This window comes from Vombatus ursinus, unplaced genomic scaffold (genome assembly GCF_900497805.2).
Source record: "Vombatus ursinus unplaced genomic scaffold, bare-nosed wombat genome assembly UNPS02014770.1, whole genome shotgun sequence".
Lineage (NCBI taxonomy): Eukaryota > Metazoa > Chordata > Mammalia > Diprotodontia > Vombatidae > Vombatus > Vombatus ursinus.
In genome coordinates this window covers 10,495,496-10,517,012 of record NW_020954548.1, presented here as the reverse complement: position 1 = coordinate 10,517,012, position 21,517 = coordinate 10,495,496, and the positions used below count along the sequence as shown (strand labels likewise).

At 37.5% G+C, this 21,517-nt stretch overlaps 1 protein-coding gene across 1 annotated transcript in view; it reads right to left on the bottom strand.

Annotated features, from left to right (window-relative positions):
- Positions 1–15,201, bottom strand: part of SAXO1 (stabilizer of axonemal microtubules 1) — a 42,727-nt gene extending 27,526 nt beyond the window's left edge. The window contains exon 1 of the mRNA XM_027863051.1: positions 15,101–15,201. Within this exon, the coding sequence (XP_027718852.1) occupies positions 15,101–15,201 (101 nt within the window). The remainder of the gene's footprint in view (positions 1–15,100) is intronic.
- Between the last annotated feature and the right edge of the window lie 6,316 nt (positions 15,202–21,517).

The following is a 21,517-nucleotide window of genomic DNA, read 5'->3' as shown; positions in this document are numbered from 1 at the left end:
GTTGCTTAAGGTTATGAACTCAAGTACAACATTCAAAAGTGTGAACTTCAAAAGGAGACTACACAGTGTCATGAGGAAAAAAAAAAAACACTAGACTGAAGGTCTGGACTCAGGTTTGAGTACCAGCTCTGCCACTGAACCTCCTTGGGCAAGTCATTTCAAAACGGAAGTGTTGGTCTAGACTCTAAACAATCTCTAAGGTCCCTGCCAGTTCTAAATCCTAAAACATAGGAAAATAGGAAAAACCACTCATCTTCTCTGAAAAATACGTTTGAAATAGCTAGTGTTAATAATAGAAGAAAAATCAATTTTTAAAAATAACTTGGATCCTAAAATGGATAAAACAATGCAAATAAAACCCCCCAAAGTGCCGAATCAGTGAAGGTTCTCATTATCACGCCCTTCAAGATCTCTTCTAGCTCTACGGCCTCTACTATTATTTCTCCTTTCTTGAATTATTTAATTGTCTTGAATATGGGTCATGTGAGCAATCAAAATATTTCTTGACACTGCTAATAATGTTGATGATGGTAGGCACTTATAGACAAGTCTCACAATTTTGAGAACTCTGTGACTCAAAGCAAACTAAAGGATCTAAGAAAGAAAAAAAAAAGTGCCTCATGAGAGGAATATTGTGTTAATTGTTTTGGATTTTTCCCCGTTAAAGCTATCAAATAGAGAGAGAAGAAAAATGTCTGGAGTAATAGAGAGAGGAGATTTAAGAAATGACATCCTGAAAAATTCAATAGTATTCAAATCTAAAAACTGAATCTGTACTAGAATCTGAGCATGTTAGAGCTAGAAAGGATCTCAGAAGTGACTTGGCCAACCTAAGTCACAGCAGAGCCAGAGCAAGGAACAAATATCCTAATCCCCCAGGCCAGGGCTCTTTCTTCTAAACTATGTGGATAGGATACAGCTAACTCCAAAACGACTTCTCTGCCCGAATCATACTACCCGTGATTTCCAAGGACACTGAGGAAAAGAAGATTATGTCAATAACTTTAGAATGTCACAATGCAAGTTGGCAAAAAGAAAGGTACCTTATGGGCTTCAAGTGTAAGGAATACAGTGGCTTCACCAACCCCCTCACTCCAGAGAAGCTCACACACATCTGACATGGAAACTGAGTCACCCTGTTAGAGTAAGACCAACAGTAGTAGCCCAAACACCATTTTCTCGCCAATGGGTAGTTTGAATATCAACTAGCCCCCAGGAGTCTTTTCTCCCTCACCTAGCACAAATCAGAATCAGTCCCCAGGCTCTTTGCTCTCCGCACCCAATGTCTAGTCTTGCTGGATCCAGATAAGAACCCTATAAAATCTCATGAGACCTTACTGGTTGAGGAGAGAGTGCCCAGTTCCCCCTGGATCTGTTTCCATTGTAGTTTGTTTTGAATTTTCTGTCAACTGGCTAGCTTTACTATCTTTGTCGGGAGCTCCATGTTTCCTTGTACAGGACTACTGCTATTCTGAACCTCCCTCTGAGTTTACTTTAAGACCAGGCCCTGAGAATGAGATTACAAAAGAGACAGACAAATCAATGGTGCCAGACAGTGTTTTGTTTAGTTATTATCAAACTTTATGCCTGCCTCACTTGGTGGAATGAGAAAGACTCATTACAGATGCTGAAAATCAGAATTTTAAGAAGTTTTTCAGGATCCAAAGCAACCCAAAGAGCTGTATTTCATAGGGTCCTCTACTTAGAAATCAATGAGGATAATGTTACTAGGATAACCATTATTACATCCTAGGGTTTTCTGGGGGTCCAGAGAGCCTTATGTAGGCAAGCCTTTGATATTTACATCTTAACATCCCTATAATCTACATTTAGCAGCACTAAAGACAGGACACCAATTCATTGCCTTCATTTCCTGTTTCAACTTTGTCTACTCCTCCAAACCATGCTGATACCTACCAATTATCCACCCCTAAAACCATACTAGTAAATTTTTTAAACTAACGAATATTTTAATGTGCCATCTAAATAAAACCGCTTATTTCAAAGAAATGTCTTTTCTGGCAAAGTATTGCCAATCAAGACAGTGAAAAATACTTCAGGATAGTCATGTCTCTATTGTAAAGTGGGTATCATTAAAAGAAGTTAATGTCACTAGCAGCTGGATCAATACGTTGTATAATTGACTTATACTTGCAATGCAATTGTGATTTAAAACCACAAGGCTCATTCCTTTAAGGACTTTGAAACCTATTTTTTCTTTCTTTCCTGGGACTAGGAATTTGTGCCAGCTACTGTAAATGAAAGGAAAAAGAAAGGCAAAAATCATTTTGTCCTGAAGGGCTTTGCATTATAACAGGGAGACAACATGCAAATAATTAGGTACCTACATATAGAGGAGGCAGAAGGTAATCTGAAATGGAAAGGTGCTAGTGCAGAGGAGGGCAGTAGAGATGCAAAAGGCCTCCAGCAGAAAATGAGACTTGAGTTTTGGAGAAAGCCAAAGAAATTAAGAGAAAGAGGTAGTCAAAGAGAGAGGAAGATGCCAAGGATAAGGGCTCTCTGGTAAGAGAGGACAAGCCCAGTAAGATATTAACGATTACCAGGTCTCACTCAGATGCAGATCCCATAAAGGATACCAAGAAGGAACAGACAGTAACTAGGAGGAGAACCAGGAGAAAGCAGTGTCCCAAAAACCTAAAGAGAAGAGAATATCAAGAAGAGAGTGATCAATAGTGGCAAAGGCTTCAGAGAAGTCAAGAAGGATGACTGGGAAAAGGCCACTGGATGTAGTGATTGGGAGATCATCGGTAACTTTAGAGAAAGCAGTTTCAATGTAATGATGAGGTCAAAAGCCAGAATATAGAGAGTTCATTAGAGAATGAGAAAAGAAAAAGTGGAAGCACCTGAGCAGTTTTATAATCACTAATAAAACCTAGAGTACACTTATATAAGAAGAAAAATTATTTTAAATAATGATTAAAATCTAACAATATCAAATACTTAGGAAGGAAGCTACCAAATTCTATACAAGATCTATATAAAGACATCCATAAAAACAACTTTAAGTGAAATAAAAACTATTTCCTATCTCTGTGCCTTTGCCCAGGCTATCTCCCATGCCAGGCACACCTCCTCTCCTCTCCCTCACAGAATCCATCTCTTCCTTCAAGATGCTTCTCAAACACCACCTTCTATATGAAGCCTTTCCTGATTCCCTCAACTACTAGCACCCTCCTTGCCAAATTATTTTGTATTTAACATTTTTGTTTTGTTTGTACTTATTCTCTTCATATTTGTTATCATTCCCATTGTATATGTGCATATATACATATCTGTTTATATATATATATGTATATATGTATGTATATAACTGTTGTCTCTCCCATTGTACTGTAAGCTCCATGTAATGATTGCTTTGATTTACTGAATATGTGTCCCCATAGCTTGGCATGCATAGTAGGTGTTTAATAAATATTTGTTGATTGACTGACCTCAATATTTTGGAGAGATATCCAATATATGCATGTGGTCATGTCAAGCCAATATAATAAAAATGGCAAGAGTCCTAAAAAAATTACTTTATAGATTTAATGGAATACCAATCAAAATGCCAATGGGCTAAAAAATAGAACTAGATAAAATTATAAAATTCAAAGGGAGGAATAATCACATAAGAATAACATGATGATGTATAACCTATATCGAGTTGCTTGTCTTCTCAATGAGGATGGGTGGGGAGGGAGGAAGGGAGAAAATTTGGAACCCAAAGTTTTAAAAACAAATGTTAAAAAAATGGTTTTCACATGCAACTGGGAAATAAGATATACAGGAAATAGGGTATAGAAATCTATCCTGCCCTACAGGAAAATTGAAGGTGAAGGGGATAAGAGAAGTGGGGGGAGAGATAGAAGGGAGGGCAGATTAGGGGAAGGGGTATTTAGAATGCATGCCATCCTGGGGTGGGGGGAGGGACAAGATAGAGAGAAAATTTGGAACTCAAAATCTTGTGGAAGTGAATGTTGAAAACTAAAAATAAATAAATTAACAATTAAAAAAAAGAAAATGAAGGATAAACAGCAAGAATATGTAGGAGACATCTTGTTTGAGGACAGCCTTTGAGACTGCATTTTAAAATCCAGAGTCAAATGCTTTTTCAAAATCATTAAACAAAAGACATGGTGGTAAAAAAAATTAAAGAATAACATGATGAATTATGAAAAGGTAGAAGGAGAATTTATACTGTAAGATTTCAAGTTATTCTATAAAGCAGTAATTATCAAAACTAGTACTTTGTAAAAAAAATAAAAAATTTGATTAATAGTACCAAAGAGATTATCTAATATTAGAACCAAAGGCACTCAATAGACCTGTATTTGTCATTTCCAAGTCCATAAAACAATGAGGAAGGGAAATAGTAACCCATACAGTTAGGGAAAATGCATCTCAGTATGGCAAAAAAAAAAATTAGTTAGAACCATAACTTATACCATATACTACAATGAACTCAAAATGGATGAATAATCCACATTTTTAAAATAATAAAAACTGCAAAATGCAATCATATCTGTTGCATTTATGGAAAAGTAGAAAAATTCATCTTTTAACAAAAAGAAGAAATTATGAGAAATAAAATAGATTTTGCTGTGCAAAAATAACACTCTTCTCAACAACAAAAAAATACATACAGAAAAATGTAAAAAAAAAAAAAACAACTTAACTACTTCAGACCAAAACTCTGATATCCAAGATCTGTAAAGAATAAATATGGCTTTACAAAAAAGTAAGCCCCATTCCTTAGAGGACAAGTGATCAAAGAAAATAAATAGGCAGTTTTCAAAAGAAAACAACAGAATTTATCAATAATAACTACCTAAAAACCTTAAAATATCTCAGCTAGAGAAATATGAATTCAGAACTCTGAAATATCACTTTAAATATCAATTTAATAACAGAGAGTTTTAAAATGATAAAATTCAATGTGGCAATACAGTGAAAAAACTAGTACACTATCACCCTGCTGTTTGAGGTGTGAATTGCTACTTTTATAACCTTAAAAAGGATTCCATTACTAGGCCTATACCTTAAGGATGTTAATGAAGTAGGGAAAAAAGACCTATTTGTAAAGATACATATGTATCTTTACAAATAGGTCTTTTTTATGTATTTATGTATAGATAGATAGATAGATAGATAGATAGATAGACAGATAGATTTGTAGTACCACTTTTCATAATAGCAAAAGTCTGGAAGCAACCCACAGGTCCAACACTTGGGAGCAGGCGGAACAAAATGGGATATAGGACACAATACAATTAATACACTAGAATATTAATAATTAATGCAGAGTATAAAGAAAACAAGGAAGTATAGGGAGACATATGAAGTGATGCAGAGTAAAGAAAATAAAACAGGACAAAAATATACACCCTAACTAGATCTATGGGACAATAATAATGATAACAAAAGGGATGAGCTTAGTTGTGAAGGGCATGTCATAATCACTCAGGTCCCTTCTTGGATGTACAGATTTTTCAGATAAAACTGAGACGACAGAATTGTCATCATGGTAATATCAACTCCACATTCCCCTCGATTTCCTCCTTCCCTAATCTGTGGAATAGGAGCTTCCTCACCTAAGGGCAGGAAGAAAGGCAAGTCTTACCAGTAACAACGATCCCCAGCTAGAGTCTGTGGAAAGGGTGCTCAACCAACCCCTAACACAGAGATTCTTAACTTAGGGTCCATGAACTATTTTTAACATATCTTGATAACTGCATTTCAATATAATTGGTTTCTCTTCTATGTGTTTTCTTTTATTCAGTTGAAAACATTCTTCTGAGGAGGTACGCATAGACTTAATCAGACCTACAAAAGGGGTCCACGACACAGAAAAAGTTAAGAAATCCTGTCCTAAAGTCTCCATGGCTTGTGAGAAATCAACTGTAATATCTTACGGGTCTCTCTGGTCAAAGAGGGGAACACTAAGGATAATCAGATACATATCTTATATTTTAAGAGAGATATCAAAAAGTTAAGAGAAATGATACAATTTAATTGAAAATGAGCTTTTTCTTTTTTTCATAGTATTAGTAAACTGACAAATCAGAGGAATGCTAGAGATTCATTTTAATTCAAGAAACATGTATTACATGTTCAAATGTAATGAATGTTAAATAAAAGTTCCACTAGGTATATGGATAAATGAATAAATATACTACATGCAGTACCCCAACTACTAGGTAATGGGTACACAAAGACAAAAAAAAAAAATGAACAGATCCTGCCCCCAAGGAGCTTACATTCTTCTCTGAGGGAAAAGAATGATGATCTGAGGGGGCAAATGCTTAGTAGACTTGAGGAGCAGACAGCTGCCACACCAGAAGTCCCCTTGTAGAGATAAGTTAACCCCACAAATCTAAAGTTTTCCAGCCTTCTGCTGTCTGCTCTCTTGATTTTTTAACCTTCTCATCTCCCTATCACCAAAGGACCTAGAAAAAAAAACTGCTGGAAATATCCCTCCAAGAGGCAGGAATGAACAGCCTACCTAATAACAGTTCACTATGTCTTCCATGTCAAAGAAACTAGCCAACCTCCAAATTGTGGCTCTCCCATTTACAAGCTCTATGATAGGAAGTGTGGAGAAGAGAAATTGACTTGTGGGCTTGATTTTATTTTTCCCTCCCTTTCTTTAATCTGCTATGAAATTACCAGTTATTTGAATTACCTTGCCCTTTTGGTCTGAATATAGGCCCCACTACTAAAATGAAAACTCTTTTAAAAGAAAAAAAGGCATAGTTATACACTGAAAAATGACAATAAATATAGGTTACACTGAGGTTTTATAAAAATCATTTTTGTAGGGAAAGGATGACCTATATTTGCACCAGAATAGTAGAATCACAGGTTTAGAGTTTAAAGGGACCTGGCAAGTTGTTGATTCCAACTCCTTCATTTTATACATGAGGAAACTGTCTCCACCACTTCCTCCCCTCTTTCATTCTTTAACCCTTTGCAATCTGGCTTCTGACCTCATCACTCAACTGAAACCACCCTGTCCAATGTTCCCAATGATCTAATTGTCCAATCTGGAGATAGTTTCTCAGTCTTAATCCATCTCAACCTATCTCACTGCATTTGCCATTGCCATCCTCCTCCTGGATATTCTCTTTCTCCTCTCTGGATATTCATGACACTGTTCTCTCCTGAATTACTTGCCTGATCAATACTTCTCAGTCTCCTTTGCTGAATCATCATACATATCATGTCCCCTACCATGGGTATTTCTCCCAAGGTCTGTTCTGAGCCCTCTGTTCTTCTCTCTCTATTATACTCTCACAGTTACCTCATCAGGTCCTATGGGGTCTATGAGATGATTGCCAAGTCTATATACACAACCCTGGTCTCTCCCCCACGCTTCACATCAATCTCGCATCACCAACTGCATATTGAACATTCAAAATGCATGACCCAGAGCCATTTTAAACTCAACATGTCTAAAACTGAACTCATCTTTCCTCCTAAACCCTCTCCTTTTCCAAAATTCCCTGTTTCTGTTCAAGGCACCATCTTCTTTCTGATGTCTCAGGTCTATAATCTCAGTTTTATCCTGGAATCCTCACTTACCTCACCTGTCTCATCCATTCAGTTTCCAAATCTTGCCACCTCTGTCTTTCATGTCTCACGTACCTGACCCTTCATCTCTACTTGTAACTACCATCTTACTTAGTTTAAGCCTTCATCACTTCTTACCTAGACTATTCCAATGGCCTCCTAAGTGGACTCCCTGACTCAAGTTCCTCACCACTCCAGTCCATACTACACACTGCTACCAACATAATTTTTAAGGCAGATCTGACCATGTGAACTTCCCTACCTACTCAATCAAAAACAGTGGCTTCTTATTGCCTCTAAAACGAACTACTCTGTTTATCTTTGAAAGTCCTATACAATCTTGTCTCAACATATCTTTCAAGTCCCATTGGACATCATGCTCCCTTGGGTAGGGTGTGATCTAGCCAAATTGACCTTCTCTATGTTCCTCACATACAACACTCCATTCTCCTGTCTCCCTCTCTTTGCACTCGTGCCTGGAATTCACTCTATCCTTACCTCTGCTATACTATATACTAGCTCTCCTTTCAAAATGAAGTTGAGATACCAACTTCTGCATGAAGCCTTTCATGATCTCCCTCCCCAACTGCTAGTGTCTTCCCTCCCAAATTTCCTTGTATTTAGCTAATGTATATTGTTGTAATTACTAACTTTATATTTCTGGGGTTTTTTTATTTGTACTTGTAGAATGTAAGTTCAATGCAAGAAGCAATCACCTCACAGTTAGGTGGCACAGTGAGTAGAACACTAAACCTGAAGTCAGGAAGGTCTAAATTCAAATCTTACCTTGGATATTTATTAGCTGTGACCCTAGGCAAATCGCTTAACCTCTATGTGCCTCAATTTACTCATCTTAAAATGGGAATAATAACATCTACCTCACAGGGTAGTTGCAAGGATAACATATTTATAAATATATGTGCAAACCTTAAAGTATTATATAAATTCTAGTTATAATAATAATGATTGTCATTATTACTACTACTACTTGCTATTATCTCTGGAGTCTAGCATAGGGCCTGACACATAGTGGGCCCTTAATACTTTTTTTTTGATTGCTAATTGAGTCCCTTTGTACCAAAATCTGATGATATTCTATTCATAACTGTCCACTAAAGATCTCTCATGGTAGAGTTATTTCATTCTCAGAGGCACTGACAGCCTTGTTAATGAATGCCTAAGACTGTGGGTTTGTTGACAGGGACGTGTCCTTGTTGCAGAGGGTAAGAATCTTTTTATTTATGTCAGCAAATACTTCTATCATCCTGATAACAAGTATCTTAAGGTTGCCACTGGACAAACTGGGCATCATTTTAGAGGCAATGATTACCCTCTTTGGGTTTTCTAACTTAACGGCTCTGCCCTAAGAAGCAACTATTACAGTGGGATCTGAGGGCTGACTGATCTTATGAGATAGTGCATGAGAAATGGTAAGGACTATCCACCTCTGTCCTTAGAAAATCATCTCTTGGGGCAGTTAGGTGGCGCAGTGCATAGAGCGCTGGCCCTGAAGTCAGGAGGACCTGAGTTCAAATCCAGCCTCAGACCAAACACTTAACTCTTACTAGTTGTGTGACCCTGGGCAAGTCATTTAACCCCAATGGCCTAAAAATAAATCATCTCTATCTTTGTATGATTGCATGTGACTTCTTGGTTGGTGTTGTCAACTCAGGAATAATTCCAAGGCAATTCACATGTACTCCATAGTCATTACTCCCCTGTTCTATCCCTTACTATATATCTGTAATTAGGCAAAGAACTTAACAAAATATCTCCTAATATTTGTGAAAAAGATGGGAAAATAAGGAATAAATTGGTGAGTTCAGCAATAAGTCCCCAAAGTATTTCATTAATCTAAGTCAACCTGGAGGAAAGCCTTTTCAGCATAATTTTGATCAAGATATTCTTGTTGACTTGAATTAAAACATAAATGATGTGTTTGTCAAATCTGTGGGTGATAGAAAGCTAGAAAGATTAGCTAATTGATTGGAAGACAGAATCATTATCCAAAAAGTTATTGACAAACTAGAACAATTGACAACAACTAACAAGATGAAACTTAATAGAGATAACATGTAAAATTCTGCTATTAAAAATCATCAAAACCTAGCATCAAAACAACTGTTCACATTTAAAAAAAAAAAAATATTTGCATGAACTATTAGTTCAGCCTGAGACAATAGTATGATTTGTCTATCAACAAACTGATGAAACCTTAGCCTGCATTAACAGAAGCAGAGTGTCCAGAACAAGGGAGTGATAAATCCACTCTACTCTGGGCTGATCAAAACATACCTAGAATTCTGTGTTCACTTTTGGAGACCACATTTTACATTGACAATTGCTTCTAGGGGAGGGCAACAAGAATAATAGAGACTTGAAACTATATCACTTGAGGAATGGTTTAAATAACTAGAGATGTTTAACCAACCTAAAGAAGACTTGGGGGACAGTGGAGAGGGCTGGAGGACAGAAGGTCTTGAGAAGATATGATTTATGACTTCTTCAAGTATTTGAAAGACTTTAAGGGAGCCATGGAAATGATCCTTAGGTATAGAAGGACTGTCTTGTGAAAGACAGGTTAGGCATCCTCTGTTGCGCTAAAAAGCAGTACTAGGCTCAGTGTGTAGAAGTTAGAAGGAAGTAACTTTATTCAAGGGAGAAGAATTTCCTAACTATTAGGACTGCCAAAATATGAAGTAGTGAATACATCATTGAAAGTCTTCAAGCAGTCACTGTATGTCCACTTACTTGGCTGGGGATTCATTCAGTTGTTCATATTTATTCAACAAACATGTAATGAATACTATGCCTAAAAGAATGTGCTCTCCCAGTATCTGGTAGAGAATATTCATCCATCAGCTATGAGGTTGACCTAGATGACTTATTAAGCCTCTTCCAGCTCTGGGATGCCATGATAAGATTAATATGGCAGTGGTATTTGGGATGCATTGAAGGGGAGAGATATAGTAAATACAGATATTATTAATAATAATAATAATAGCTAGCATTTGTATAGTGCTTTTTTAGTTTACTAAGCACTTTACAAATATTATCTCACCCTCAAAACAACCACTGGAAATAAATATTATTATTCCCATTTTAAAGAAGGGAAACTGGAACACAGAGAGGTTAAATGACTTGACCAAGTTCACCATAAGTGTATAAGGACAGATTTGAACTCAGGACCTCCACTCCAAGTCTAACATTCTATCCACTGAGCCACCTTAAATATACAAAAATCACTGAAATATAATTTCAATTATTTCAGATTGTTCACTGCTGAGAAGTCTCTTTTTAATATCAGTGTCCTCATTTTGTTATACAGCTATCTTATAGTAGGTACTAATTAAATGCGGAATTATAATTGAATGAATAAGGTTTTAATATAGTCACCCTGTACTCTGATGCCTCATCTTGGCATTGAGGCAACTCATGGTTCTCTAAGATTATGTCTGTGGAGCACTAAATAAGGCAAGCTCTACCAAGCTGGTTCAGTGCTTGATAGAACTGTGAAATCACTTTCAATTTGATGAGCTCTCCAACTTGATGAGTTTACATGGGCATCTGAAAGTGGACAGGATGCTAGAATTGAGAATCAGGAAAAGCTTGAGTGTGAATCTTGCGTCAGACACTTACTAGTTATGTAACCCTGGGCAAATCACTTAACCTCTCTCAGCCTCAGTTTCTTCATCTGTAAAATGGGGATAATAATAATACCTGCCTCCTAAAGTTTTTATGAGGATCAAATGAGAAAAAATGGGTGGTTTGTTAAGCTTAAAGAGCTAATGTAAATGCTAGCTATTATAATTATTGTTATTACTATTATTACCTAAAAGTAATGCCCATGCAATGTAGACATGTCCATAAGTGCCTTGCTGTCAAGTCGCAGGAACTAAAGATGATTTAATCGACACAGACTCAGAGGGATAGATGGATTCTAAAAGATGGCCTGTTATACCCTTCACCCAAGTGGAGAAGCCATCCCTTCAGTATAAGTGAGGTGTGAAAGAAGAAGCATTAACAGAAATTTGAGGCAGAAGCACAGGTAGGAGGGTAAACATGTTTACATGACACCTGAAAGGTTCATTCAAGGACAATGTTCATGAAAAATAACTCCTTTGGAGAGGAAAGGGATTTTAAATTTCCTAGGCAGTGTAATATTGGAATCTAACTTTCTATCCAGAAGAATTTTCTGAGCAGCATCAGTTTTGTGATTTGCCTTCTAGGTAGCCCCATCTTGAAGAGTTCTCAAATTCAAGAATGTGGGGATCAAACTTTCCAGAATAGGGTTTCTTAGCTTAGGATCAATGAGTTTGGATTTTTTTTATATTTTCATAATTATATTTCAATATAATTAGTTTCTTTTGTAACCCTATGTAATTTTCCTATGCATTTTAAAAAATTACTCTAAAAAGAGGTCCATAGGCTTCTCTATACTACCAAAGAAATATGTAACACACACAAAAATTTAAGAACCCTTGTTCCAAAGAGAAAATAAAAATTCCTGATGCAGCATGCTCCTTGGAGAAAGAAGATAATGGTCCACATAGTTCCTGCATAGCCTTCTAATTGGAGAACCAAGTCAATGAGTTATTTAGACAATGCATAATGGGAATCAAGGGCAGTTGGGTGGCACAATGGATAGAGTGCTAGGCCCGGAGTTAGGAAGGCATCTTCCTGAGTTCAAATCTGGCCTTAGATACTTATTACATGATTTGTTATTACTTGACCCTGGGCAAGTCACTTAACCCTGTTAGCCTCATCTCCTCATCTGCAAAATGATCTAGAGAAGGAAATGGCAAACCCTTCCAATATCTTTGCCAAGAAAACCTCAAATGGGGTCACAAAGTTTCAGACATGACTGAAAAAGGTTGAATAACAACAACAAAACTAATAGGAATCTCCTAATGGGAAGGAGATTTCTTGTTTAGAAGTCTGAAAGTATATTGGCCTTGTAGGGGGAATCTGAACCACTTGGTGACACTGGAAGTCTTGGAGAAATTGTATCTTTCTTTGGTTTCCTAAGAGTCCTTTTCATCTCTTGTATTTTCAGTAGGATAAAATAAAAAACTGTCTTGCACTTAAGATGCATTTAGTACATTGAGTGCCTTTGTAGGAGTCACATTGGGGGAAAACCAAACATGGGTTACACCCAATTTAGATTTTGAGATTTTCCTGAAAAAAAAAAAACTCTAGGTGAGGCTCCACAGAAAAAAAGATAAGGACCTTTCGGGGATCAACCAAACCTATGATCAAACCTAATCCATATAAGCCCAGAATGTTGGGGAATGAGTGGGGAGTATCAACTGGGCCATGGGTTACATTAGAAAGTATTCAAAGTATGGGTGCCATGATACACTCTATGTTTCTTGTACCTGTATGTTTCTTGTACTCTGAACTAAGTAAGTTCAGAAAGATTCATCACCAGGTTGGTGACAGAATGAGGGTTGTTGTTTTTTGGTTTGGAGGTTGTTGAGGCTCTTTGGCCAAAAATCATTAACTCAAGAGTAGAGGGGGTTTCAATCTGAGTCAGTGAAGGGAATAGCCGCACAGATGAAATTACATATCCTTGAAGTATTGAACCACTAGGGATAAAACATGATCACAATCTATGTTGACACCATGTGTAGAAAGAATAACAGCAGGAATTTTCCTTTCTTGAATTCTGAAGTGTGTGTCAGCTATAATATGCTTGATCTAACCATGACCTTTTAGTATCCTCCAGAAGCCAGGGATCTCATGAACTTATTCTCTTCTTAAGAAATCTGGTACACTGAATTTCAAATGAAACCAGACAACAATGCTTTACAAACCTCTCCAAGTCTATCTTCTGTTTGGGAATAAAAACCTATTAGTCTAACTTAATTAGAAGAAGCATTGTTATTTATGTTGGACAGGCCACATAAACAAGGCATATCAAATGTAGCAATGACGATAATAATAATAACACTAATAATTCAAATGTATAGAGGACTTTAAGGTTTGTAGAGTGCTCTTCTTATAATTCTAAGGAGATGGAATTATGTGTATTATTATCCCCATTTTACAGAATAGTAAACTGAGGGTCAAAGAAGCTAAATGGCTTGCTCAAGGTCACACAATTAGTCAGAGATGGAATTCAAGGTGAACTCCACGCTTGGCACTCTTTCAATATACAATGATGACACCTATTCTCTATGAAAAAAGACTTCTGGACCTTGAGCTCCTGAGTTATTGCCCATGGGGCAATGGGACACAGTGAGAATAGAATCTTATATGTGGAAAACAGGAAAAGAAAACGATCATCTTTCATATCCATATCCTGTTGAAACGACCTCTACATCTCTCACATCTGTAAGTTCCTCCCGTAGAACAGAAACTCCTGGAAAACAAGGATTGTTTCATTTTTGCCTTAGTATCTCCAGCATCTAGCATAGTGTCTGGCACACAGTAGGTGCTTAATAAATGCTTGTTGATTGATTTTTTTTATTTCCCTTGCCACTACCCAAGAACTCATTATCACCTGTCTGGAATGTTGCCATTGACTAATAATATGCCTTTCTGCCTCTCTTCTCAGACCTCTCCAATCTGTCCTTCAAACCACTTCCAGGATAATCAGTTTTAGGCACAGAACTTGTCAAGATAGTCCTATCCACAAAAAATAACTCCTCCACATATTAATAAACATTTACTGGCTGACATCACATAGCACTTGCCTCTTGGAACCCCGACCTTCCCCTTCAAACTTCAGTTAGAGCTTCACAATGGAAGAGGACTTCATTTGCTGTGCGTGTGGATAAAGTCAGGAATGTGGCAGCAGAGGCATGAATAAATAATGTCCCTCTGTGTGCAAAGAGAGATAAATCAGAATGGTCCAGAGCTGGCATTTCTGGGGTCAGGTTATCCCTAACATGGGAGCCTAAAAGACTCTTCATACTCACTTGGCTCCAAGCTTAGCTGGCAAATTAAGTTTGGGTTGAGTCCAGAAAGAGAAAAATACCATATCATCCACTAACCCTGGCAACACGTGCCCCTACTTCTTTGTTCCTGTAATCATCCTGAAAATTCTATGTGCAATTCCTTGTCTGACCTGCAGAAGATTTCTTAATAAGGTCTAGGAAGACCAAGGATCCAAAACAGGACATTACTGCTGCCTACCTCCTTCCAAATGGATGACCATCAGAAACCTCTTAAATTGTTTTTTCAGGGACTCTTTCACGTGTCATGCAAGAATGTAGCCTTATTTTCATGATAAGCCGTGAACTGCTTTGCTAATTATCACAGCTAAGTTTAATATTAATGTATACATAGACATATACATATATATTAGTTCCACAAGGGAATTTATTCATTTATTCACTCAACAAACATGTATTAATCACTATCTGTATGAAAGGCACAAGCTGGTGTTTAGAAGTCTGCTATATTGTTAAGCAGGAGAAACTTGGAGGCCGCCCAAGAAAAGACACTTTCCAGCTTCAGGCTTGCTGCCAAATAACATTCCTTGCCTAAGTCCCCCTAAGTAAAGTTTCCCCAAGGCTCTTGCCCTACCACCGTAGCCAGAGGCCCTGTCTCAGAGTCAGTTCTTCTCATCTTCTCCTCCTCCATCCCATCCACCTGCGGTCCTGCCCCTAAGTTCAGCCCCATCCCTATATGAAATATGGCCACTTTTCTCTAACAAGACTTTGCTGCTGTGAAAGAGACCAGTGGGGCTCCCTGACAAGAAGCTGCAGGAATTCAGGAGGCAAGGGCTGATCTGGTTCTTAATTCAAACAGTGGGACCCCCTTTACTTCTTCTGTGTCACTGACTTTACTATTATAAATTCTACTTGTTGGTATCTCATCTCTGCATTTTTCATCTTGATGCCTTAACAATTCCAATTTGTTCCAAAAGTCCAGCACCTGCTACATCACCCACAGAAAAATATTTGCTGATAGTAACCCACAAATAATGATTTGTGGTACTCCCTTTGATAAATCAAGGATTTTCTCTCTGCCTTCAGGGAGCTTCCCCAACCCCTACCCCCAAAACTATGCTTATTACGCTGTCCTTCAAAATGAAAAATTCTATAAAACAATGAAACGATAATTGAGCAAAAGTTTTATTTCACTCAACTTTATTCCTCCAAGTGCCATAAATAGTTTTAAATAAGTGCTTGATTCTTAGATACTGATGTCACTGTTATGAGACACCACCCCCCCCCCCAAAAGGCGGAAGGCTGGTTTCTGAGTTTAACAGTCACTACAGCTGAAGAGAAAAAATGAGATTACCTCATCGCTTTGTTTTATTCAACATGTCAAATTATACTTCAGTCTCTTCAATGATTTCCTAGATTTTTCCTTAGACATTGGCCACATTTGCCATTCAATGTTAGAGGAATTTTCAAATAAGTTTTATAAGTGCCTTTTGTTTCACCAGTCATTCTCAATATATCCCCTACCATTAAATCCTCCCTTGTTACAAAGGAAAGGTAGAAAATGACAACAACTGGTAGTATATACTGTCCCCAACCTCTAATCAAGAGGTGAGAAGTGTGTTTCAACATCTGTTCTCAGGAACAAAGTTTGGTCAATGCGAATAATCTGAGTTTGGCTTTCTTAAAAGGAAAGGAGTTTAAAATAATCCCTTCTAAACTGTATACTTATCCATTTTTTTTAACTTTTTGCCCAGCACTATCTCTTACAGATACTGCTAAACCAACTCCATAAAATATAGCATTAGAAGACAGTTAAAACATCCTTAAATATTATATACTAATGGTTCCTGGAAAAGATGTTAAGCTCCATTAATTGCCAATTAACTAAAAATAAATTACAGATGTGGCTTCATTGCTTGAAAAACACATTAAGAATTTTTGGTTCAAAGAACAGTATTCTAGGTGAAGATTACCAGTGTAGAAATTGTGCTGATTTGGAGGGTAAGGAGGGTGGTATGGGAGGATTTTTCAGCTGAAATCAGTACTTGTTAAACCCTTTGGGTTTCTGGAAGAATGTACAGAATTTAAAGAGTTTCTTATTAGACCTCCCAGATGCTGGCAAAAGCACTAGGGCTCAAAGAGGTGTTAGGGGAGAACAGACAGGCACTGGTATGAATTCACATTTTGATTTTCACATCATGTAAGAGAGAAAAGTAAACTTCTTTGTGAAAAAAAAATTCACTAAAATAATACTCTGCTCTCTTTGCTTTCTTTCCCCCAGTCTGACTCTGGGATTTTTGTTTGTTTGTTTCTCACTTCAAATCTTCTACTATTCCCATGAATAGTAGAAAATTGTTCTCAGATGCTGATGAACTTGATAATGTAGGTCTCAATGGAGATTCTTTTAAGGTTTCATTGATGGTTTGTTAGATTATTCCATTAAGAAAAAGACAATTTGTGTTTTGTTACAAATAAAAGAAGAAAAAGATGTTTCAGAAACTGGGAAGTCTAAATATGTAAATCAAAAATGAGTGTGGTCTCTTCTCTCCTCCATTCTAACCCCCATGCCAAAGGCTAGGGACTTGAGTCAATTAAATGTCCAAATGGAGCTCTCAAATGCTAAGACCACAAGAATGTAGGGTGGGTGAGTGACGGCCCACTGCCTTTGCATCAATTCACTACAACAAACACATTCTTGAGCACTTACAATAATGGTCTAAGCACTGTGCTGAGTGCTGGCAGAGATCCATGATCCAATCTTTGCCCTCATAGAGCTTATGGTCTGCAACCTTCTTAAATGAAGCACTCTTGGTCCTGCCTCTTCTAAACTTGCAATTAATACATAGGAAGAACAAGGGCACCAACAAAAGAAATGAGTGATAAGTAATATGACAGATCATAAATCAGGCAGGCATGTGGGAAATTAGGTGACAAGAGAAGGGGTTAGGGAGGGAAGCAGCTGTGTTAGAGTCTCCCCTTAGGCAACGGCTTTCTAGGTATACTCCTCTTTCTTTTCTTCTTGTTCATTTTCATACTCTTTTATTCCTTCTGTAAAAATGACCAGACAATATGACTTCTGACGTCCCTTCCAACACTAAATCTATGAGGAAATTTCCTCTTTGACGTACACTGCTCATTGGCACTGACCCTCTGACATTCACAGGCATTTATAGCTGAGGGCTGATTCTTCTCTCCCACATTTCTAATAGCCACTGTATAAGTTCAGGCCTTTATTACCTCTCAGCTAGCCCACCGCAAAAGCCTCCTGACTGGTCTTTCTACTTTAAGTTTCTCCCTATTGCAATCTATCCTTCACATAGCTGCCAAAGCATTCTTCCTAAAGCAGAGACCTGACCATGTCACCCTCATACAAAAAACTCCAACAACACAAATGCACTGTTGGTGGAGTTGTGAAATGATCCAACCATTTTGGAGAGAAATTTGGAATTATGCCCAAAGGGCCATAAAAATATGCATACCCTTTGACCCAGCAATAGCACTTCTAGGGCTAGATCCCAAAGAGATCATACAAATGGGAAAAGGACCCACATGTACAAAAATATTTATAGCAGCTCTTTTTGTGGTGGCAAAGAATTGGAAATTGAGAGGCCCATCAATTGGGGAATGGCTGAACAAGTTGTGGTATGTGAATGTAATGGAATACTATTGTGCTATAAGAAATGATGAACAGGTTGACTTCAGAAAAACCTGGAAAGACTTGTATGGTCTGATGCTGAGTAAAGTGACCAGAACCAGGAGAACGTTGTACACAGTAATAGCCATGTTATGTGATAACTAATATTGATAGACTTAACCTTTCTCAGCAATACAAGGATCCAAGACATCTCCAAAGGCCTCATGATGGAAAATGCTATCCATATACAAAGAAAGAACTATGGAGTTTGAATGCAGTTCGAAGCATACTATTTGCTATTTTTTTTTCTGTCGTGTTTTGTTTCCTCTTTCTGGTGGTTCCTCCTATTGGTTTTAATTCTTACTTACAACATCACTAATGTGAAAATATGTTTAATAGGAATGTATATGTAAAGCATATATCAGATTGTGCCCCATTTGGGGGAGGGAGGTGGATAGGGAGGGGGAGAAAAATTTTAAACTCAAAAGCTTATGGAAGTGATTGTTGATAATTCAAAATAAATTAATTTAAAAAAAACAATAAACTCCAATGGTTCTCTATTACCTCCAGTATCAAATATGCATGCCCCTTAAAATCCTTTACCATGTGGCTCCTTCCTATCTTTCCAGTCTTCTCACACATTTCTCTCCATCCACACACACCACAGTCCAGCCACACTGGCCTGTTCTTCACACATGATACTGTCACACTCACTCATCATCTCTGTGCCTTTTCATTGACTTTCCTCCATTCCTAGAATGCTCTCTCTCCTAACCACCAGGGATGCTTAGAATCCCTGGAATCTAAGCAGTGCAAATATAATTATCACTATTTTTATAGTATGAGAAAATTAAGGCTCATGAGGTCAAAGTAACTTGCCCAAGGCCACACAGCAAGTGGTGAAACCAGTACTCAAACCCAATGCATCTGATCCAAAGTCAAGTACTTTTTCCATCTGTCTACTGTCTCCACCTGCCCATGTCCTTCTACAAAAAGAAAAAAAAAAGTTTAAAAAAAGAAACTTAAATTGAAACAAAGTTTAAAGTGTGCCTTATATTTGTTTTAATAATGTAAATACTTCAATAATTTAGTGTATCATAGATTTAGAGTTGGAAGGGCCCATCTATCTAGTGGAACCCAATCATTTTACAGATAGAGAACTGAGGCCCCAAAAAGCTACATGATCCTGCCCAAGATCACTGGGGCAGAGAGTAAGAGCCAGAATCTGGATATGAAGGGTCTGTGATTCCCAATTCAGTGCTCGTCCACCATACTACCCTGCCTCCTAGGAGCCATGATCTCACACCTCCCAACAGGGCATATCACAACACATCTACACCATCATATTCTATGTAATTTTTGTTCATGTCTTCCCTTCCATCCTGTAGACAACATCTACTCAGAGTTAAAGAGTCCTTCCTCTAGCTCATTTAACACTCCATAGTACTGATAAAGTACTTAAGACTGTCCATTTGTTACCTTTCACTATCATTCCATGATCAATTCATCTCCTTTTATAATCCTACATTTCCTGGAAAATATCCCATATGTGTGACCCCTAGGCAAGTCACTTGACCTCTATTTGCCTCAATTTCCTCATTTGTAAGATGGGGATAATAGCACCTACTTCCCAGGGTTGTGAGGATCAAATGAGGTATTAATGGTAAAGTGCTTACAACAGTGCCCAGCACATAGTAGGCACTATATAAATGTTAGCTATTATAGTATCATCTCCATTACATTTTGGGTCACCCAAGGTTGGATAATTAAGAGATTATATTGTTCCACAATTCACAGATATATAGCATCAACAATCTTTTGATCCTCTGATTACCATTACCAAGAGAGGCATAAAAAAGTGACATATATTGACCAAAGTTATTTTGTACTCTCATGAAGTATAATTTGCTCAGAACCCTAATAGAAGAGACAGAGGTATTTAGAAAGAGCAGTATTCACAGTGAATCACTAAAAAAAAAAAGTGAATCACTGCTTTGCTTTGAGTTATTGGCAAATGACATTACGGGGCAGAGAGAATTTTAAAAATTCTTTGAACAAGGGAATTGAGAGAATGTGAAAGTTCCAGGATAAGAGTGTGGCAACAGAAAAGATTCTGGGGCCAAAGAGGGACCCGTAGACAAAGGAAGCAGTGAAAAAATTCACAAAGCTTTTTCTGACCCCATAAGTCCTAGAATTTGTCGTGTTTCAACAGTGGCACTGTAATAAAATGTTTTCACAATCACCGAAGCTTTTGAATCTTTCATAAAGATCTTCTCCTTAAATATCCATCAGGCAGAGTTTCCATACATCAGAAAAATGGACATAATCACCAATAAGATACCCCCAAATAGCATCTAGGAAAAGAATGACAACCAGGGATCATTCAGAAAATAGAAACAGGCAAAAACCCCATCTCATCACTTTGCAGAGGCAGCAGGGTAATACAGAAAGAAAATAGGTCTGGTGTGGTCAGGCTACTGAAGTTCTAGATCAGCTCTGCTCCTAATGGGTGGTGTGAGCTTGACTAAGGCCTTTGCCTCTCTCATTCTCAGTTACCTCTTCTTTAACATGGACAGGTTGGACTCAATATTTCCTAAGATCCATTACAGCTCTGACATTCTCTGTTGTACTGTCCCTTCCAGGTTTGATTTCTAGGTTCTAAAGGACTTTTCTCTTTCTGATATTTTATGCTGCATGTTCTAAGATCTCCACTACTTCTGATACTCTCTGTCTATCTTCTCAAGTCCTTGTTAACTTGGCATTCTGTGGTCTATGTTCTAAAGTCCCCACCACCTCTGACATTCTAAGATTCTAAACCTACTCCCCACCACTCAGAAACCAGGGTACAATCAAGGATCACAGAAAATGATAGGGAGAGCTGCTGTACATTTTAAGCAGTCAGAGTGGGATAAAAACTTCCATATGCAGTATATCGACATGTATCATATCCAGAAATTTGGCAATAAGATTGAGAAAAACGAAAACACATTGTAGGTGAAGGGTTGTGGAATGTACGACATTTTGTTTTAAGATATTGGATGTTTTTTAAGTAAAGCTTTAAAATGTGCCATAAAAGCAACTATTCCTCTGGGAATAGAGAGTCTAAGTGTGTTTGATTGTAGCTACACAAAAAGACTTTCATGTGCAATTTTTACGAGGTTAATTGCAACTCCTATCAAGTTCAAAAGTCCCCTTCTGAATATTGTGGTTATAATCTCACTCTGCATGATAAATTTTCCTTCTTCAACATACATGTTCCAAAATGTTAAAAAATGTATGGTTCTAAAATCCCACTTAAATGGAAGCTGGCAAAGAGAGAGTCTATTTCTCTGGTAGCCAATGAGCTTGCTAGGGTGCAGAGACTCTCTCTCTCTCTCTCTCTCTCTCTCTCTCTCTCTCTCTCTCTCTCTCT